A 5,000-nucleotide genomic window follows, 5' to 3' on the forward strand; every position below is an offset into this window, starting at 1 on the left:
ATTTTATTATAATATAATTATATTTTAAAATATATAATATATAATATATATAATATTATTATTATATATATATATACATAATACATATATATAATATATATATAATATTAAATAAAATATATATATATAAAATATAATATACTATTTTAAATTTTAAATAATATATATATATATATATATATAAATATACATATATATGGGTGGGTGACTGCCGCGATGGTCCGGTGGTTAGAGCACTGGACTCCGACCTGCATGGTCCCGAGTTCAGTTCCCCGTCGCGGCAGTCGTAAAAATGCCTGCGCTCTGACACACATATGCGTGTGTGTGTGTGTGTTTCAGAACGCTGAAAGGGCAAAATAAAACATTTGAATTTAGTCAGTTTGCTTGCCATTTATTGCTCAACTCATCATAACAATATACAACCTTAGACGCATACTGGTTACATATATATACAGACACACGGCATATTTCAGAAATTATATCTACACATGTTAACATTTCCTAAATGTTACCAAATTTCCAGGTGAAAAAAATGTATGTACAGATGTAAAGCTTTCTTGTAAATGTAGGATAAAGGAAAACCACAGTAGTAGATTGAGTCTTAAATTCTAGACTGAGGGAATTTGGTGAGTCTTCTGGGAAAAGGATCTCTCTTTCCTAAGACCAGTGGAAAATTGATCTTGTAAGGAAATCAGTGCACCACATAAACAGCTATTCGCTCCTGATATTAAAACTGGAAGACAGCTTTTCCGCATCCATGTGAATAGCTTAAGAATGTTTCCTTAAGAATTCAATAAAGGAATATATGAGATAGAAAGAGAGAGAAATGAGAGGAAATATGAAAGATGATTAGAATAGACACGACTGCGCACACGCCAAAGAAAATGTCTGAATGGTTCCACCGAGCACCTCTATCGTCAACTCTCCATGGGGGTTTGTGTCGAGAGAATCTATATTTTTACGAAGAATTATGCAGCTCAGTTAAGCCTTATTTTAAAGTCATCACCTTAGTTCACCGTGTCAAGTGTTAATGCGTGTGTTCGTGTTTCAAATGCATACGAAATTACATATAAGTGCAATATAGAGCATTATTACTGAGACGTGTGTGAAATTGTGTCCAAGTCTCTGATCCCTATGTAGTCATAGATAAAAATCCCTCTTTATCCAGGTCGAGACTCGGAGACGCATGATCCGTGTTGTATGTAGTGTGCCGAATTCGTGAAAGCCTGAGGGGTAATGGCTGAGAATGCACAGGATCGTAGAGAAACAGGTTTTGTTCAACGTTTCGATTTGCTGTCCTCGTCAAATATCTCAACGTTGAACTAATCCTTCTTCTGTAAAACAGCTGTGTCTCATCCTCGACTTTCTCAGCGTTTGCCGCAAGAAACTCTGTAGTTGGCGGAAGGGCTGTCAGGTAGCGCTGACATTTCGCATCTGGAAGTGTAGCCTATTCAAACAGCAAAATGGAACTAAAGACTAAAAACATTTCAACAGAACTTGGTGAAATATGATTTAGAAAAGAAAATTAACACATTCGGAATGAAGTACAAGAGAAAATTACTTTATGAGGGAACTACACACTCATCATGTAAAAAGAAGAGGAGAGTATCCAAATGAAGCTCTATTTGAGGTGCCAAGAAGAGCTCAGAGGCATCTTTTATTTGTGTTTAGGCTGTCCAAAGTTAATCTTCGTATACAGGAGCAATTATAGGTAGTTGTTAGATGAGTACTCTTACGAAGTTTGTGTAATAATCACAATAAACGTCTTATCTAACGGAACGCTTGATAAAGAGACAACAAAAAGGTAAAACGAAGCAGCATTAAACAGAAGTCGTTCGCCAGCCAATGAGGTCAACTTGGAGTAGAGTAGAAGATATTCATCTTTACTATAGTATAGAAAGGCTACACTTGGTTAGGGACAGCAGACTGTCACGGGAGGAGGAACGCAGTTGCGCATGCGTGATGGCTGAATTCACAGTCATAACGAGAGATGAATTTGGAAGAGCTGTCCATCTCGATCCTAGCTCTAGAGAGAGGTAGCTTAAAAGATGCGGTATCTGATGCATCCTTTTCCTTCACAGAAGCCAAGGAAAATGTTAGCATCCTGGCTCATACGACCACAAGACCAGACGAACTACAATAAAAGCTTGAAACGTGGGATAACCTTGGAGACTACTGTGGTTAGCAAATATGTTTATGAAGAGAAATATATACAGAAAATTACAGGAACATCGTTTGAGTTTCATGTTTAGTTACGAAATATAGAATTTCCTTATACATAAAATACGATATCAAATAGCACAAAGGCGTACATAGTACATCGGAGATCTGAAACAAATATAAAAACAACACGCACCGGTTAGAGTATTTCATCCTTAATTGAAGAGCCTTCACACGAAACGAAAACAGAATTTGCACCAAAATAAATAACACAGAGACTCGCCTAGAATTCTCCCGCGCACAGGATACGCTTTGTGAGATCTGAAGTGCCTGCGTCTCCTGCTTCTTAGCGGTATTCATGGTCTTATACAGCTATTCATTATCATAGTTATATGTGGGTATTTATTCTGATAGTGGGATTGTACTTTCCCTGAGTATTTGTTCAAACCCACCTGAAGCCCATTTATATAAAAAAAATATAAAGACTAACATTGTTATTGTTATGAATTGAACAGATAATTGCTCATCTATAAGTATGAGAAGCAAGCAGTAAAAGAAGCAAGATTAATCATGAAGGCATAAAAAGAAAAACATCGGATGATAAGTAAAAAATGTAGGCATTACACATGCTCATATTTTGAAAGTAAATGACGCTTCACAATTTCATTTGCAAATAAGAAGCATAATCAGGCTGCAGTTACCATCGAATACACATAGAAAAAACAAACATAGAAAAGGCACACATCCACACTTCAGGACTATCCGCAAGGACACTCCAGGAACACAGGAGTTCGCGGGCGATTCAGGGATGAACGAGAAGGCAGCTGGACTAGGGAGGAGGCACTGGCAGTGCTGGAAGACCTTGCTCTGCAGTACTGCCTCTGAGAACTTATAGATCAGATTGTGAAAAAGACTCATTACGCCTAATTAAATGTACACTTCATGTCAGAAAATTGGTTGTCATTTCATCGTCCTCCATCAACATGATAAACGTAATGCGGAAAAGGTGATAACATTCGATCTACCTTGATGGAAGAAAACCGTCTACAGGATAACGTTGTTAAGAGGCCACGGATGCCAGTGCTTTCTTTGGTGTTTTCTTGCATTGGCTCAATGAAAGGAGGACTTCTGTAACACCAAACCCTTGCAAATTTTAACTCGATCAATTTAGCCATTACTCACTCGTTGTGTAGTCAACAACCAGTCTACTTGTTCCGAGTCTTTTCAACTTGGTTATTTCAAGCATGAATTTAACGGTGATCTTTATCTGCCGTAAATTGCACAAGGGAAAATATGTTGAATATTATTATGAACTCGCGAATTTCCTATAATTATCAGGCGCTTGTCCCGAGAAAACTATAACGTAAAAATCATATAAATATTTTTGGTTTGCATTTCATATACTAATCAAACAGATATTCTTCGATCCATGTGAATAAAATTCCTTATCTCTAGCTTAAACAATGGAAATCGTTACATGATATCTGTACCATGGTAACAATCTCATAAATTAGATTTATTAAGTAAGTCTCCAAGTATTGGAGTTTCCGAGTTAACATCGCTTCAAATACAGAGATACCTTCGTACACTTGAGACAATTGTATAGCACTGAAAAACGTCTCTTATTTGTATAAAAAGGAGAGCCAAGAAGCTGTGAAAATGGCTCCGTAACTTAACTCGGAACACTGCATAACTGAGGCCACTTTGATAGTACTGCCTGTGTTATACGAGATGAGCTGCGGTATACTGCAGTTTGGGGAGCAACCGTAGGAATCGGAGGAAAAGCTGGTTATATGTTTTTGGTAAAAATAAGATCATGGAATCTAATTTTGTAAAATTAGAATTTGGTTTATACAAATACTTCTCTCTTTGACTTTGCTCTCACTTTGGACGACGATCCAAAGCCAAGGTCACTGGAGAACCTGAGGGCATAGCCATCGCGTGCGACCTTGGCTCTTCGAGTTACTAAGGTCGCGGGAAAACGCTTTTTTAGGTCGGAAGTCTTAGTGACCTTAAGGTTGCCTTGGTGCTCAAGAGATTCCTTTGGGGAGGCAGGACCTTGGGAAGACATGCCAGGGAACTCGGACTCCAGGTCAGTCGAGCTGATGACCGACGGTGACATCATCCCCGTGAAGGAACGAGCACGAAGTCGGACTGACTTCAGCGACGAACTGGGCGCATCGTCGGAGGCCAGAGCGGCGAGGCTCGAACCTGTCTTCAGAGTCACCGACGCCGCCTCCTTGTCTTCAATAATCAAGGAGGAGACGGCTGTCTCGCAGGGGGCAGAAATGATTTGGTCATCCTCGATGAGAATCTTCTCCGAATGGCGACTGTTTCCAGCAAAGGGCGCGTCGTCCCCTGCCCCTTGGCGCTGCGGCGGGGCGGCAGGACACGTCACGGCTATGTTGACGGCTTCCGCTCCTGCCTCGAGAAGTCCCTCTGGCTCCTGCTGCTGCACTTCCAGCTCGGAGGTATGAAGACTGCTCGAAGAGTCCGAGGACTCGACTGACGATCTTATGGCGTTGAGAGCAAACCTGGCTCTGAGGAACTCCATTTTGCACATGCCTCTCTCGCGAGGGAATCCTCTTTCCCTGCTAAGACTGAAGCGGTCCTCTCGGAGAGATGTCCTCGCGAAGCTCTTTGCAGGACTGCAGGAAGGACTCTCGCGAAGGGAGGCTCCCGCGAATGACCTGGCCTTTAGGAGGACACGAGTGTGGGTGGCCATGTCGGAGGACAGCCTGAAGGACTCGGGGCGAGCGTTGCGGTCACGGTTGCGCGAGGAGGGCGGGATGGAGATCCGCGTCCTCGTCAGGCACTTCGAGGAGGATGACAGCCTCTCG

At 41.2% G+C, this 5,000-nt stretch overlaps 1 protein-coding gene across 1 annotated transcript in view; it reads right to left on the reverse strand.

Moving 5' to 3' along the window:
* Positions 1-374: 374 nt before the first annotated feature.
* LOC119598695 (flocculation protein FLO11-like) overlaps positions 375-5,000 on the reverse strand; it is a 93,110-nt gene continuing 88,484 nt past the window's right edge. The window contains exon 5 of the mRNA XM_037948458.1: positions 375-5,000. This exon is cut by the window's right edge and continues 476 nt beyond it. Within this exon, the coding sequence (XP_037804386.1) occupies positions 4,010-5,000 (991 nt within the window). The 3' untranslated portion in view covers positions 375-4,009.

The sequence above is a fragment of the Penaeus monodon genome, chromosome 41 (genome assembly GCF_015228065.2).
Source record: "Penaeus monodon isolate SGIC_2016 chromosome 41, NSTDA_Pmon_1, whole genome shotgun sequence".
In the NCBI taxonomy this organism is placed as follows: domain Eukaryota; kingdom Metazoa; phylum Arthropoda; class Malacostraca; order Decapoda; family Penaeidae; genus Penaeus; species Penaeus monodon.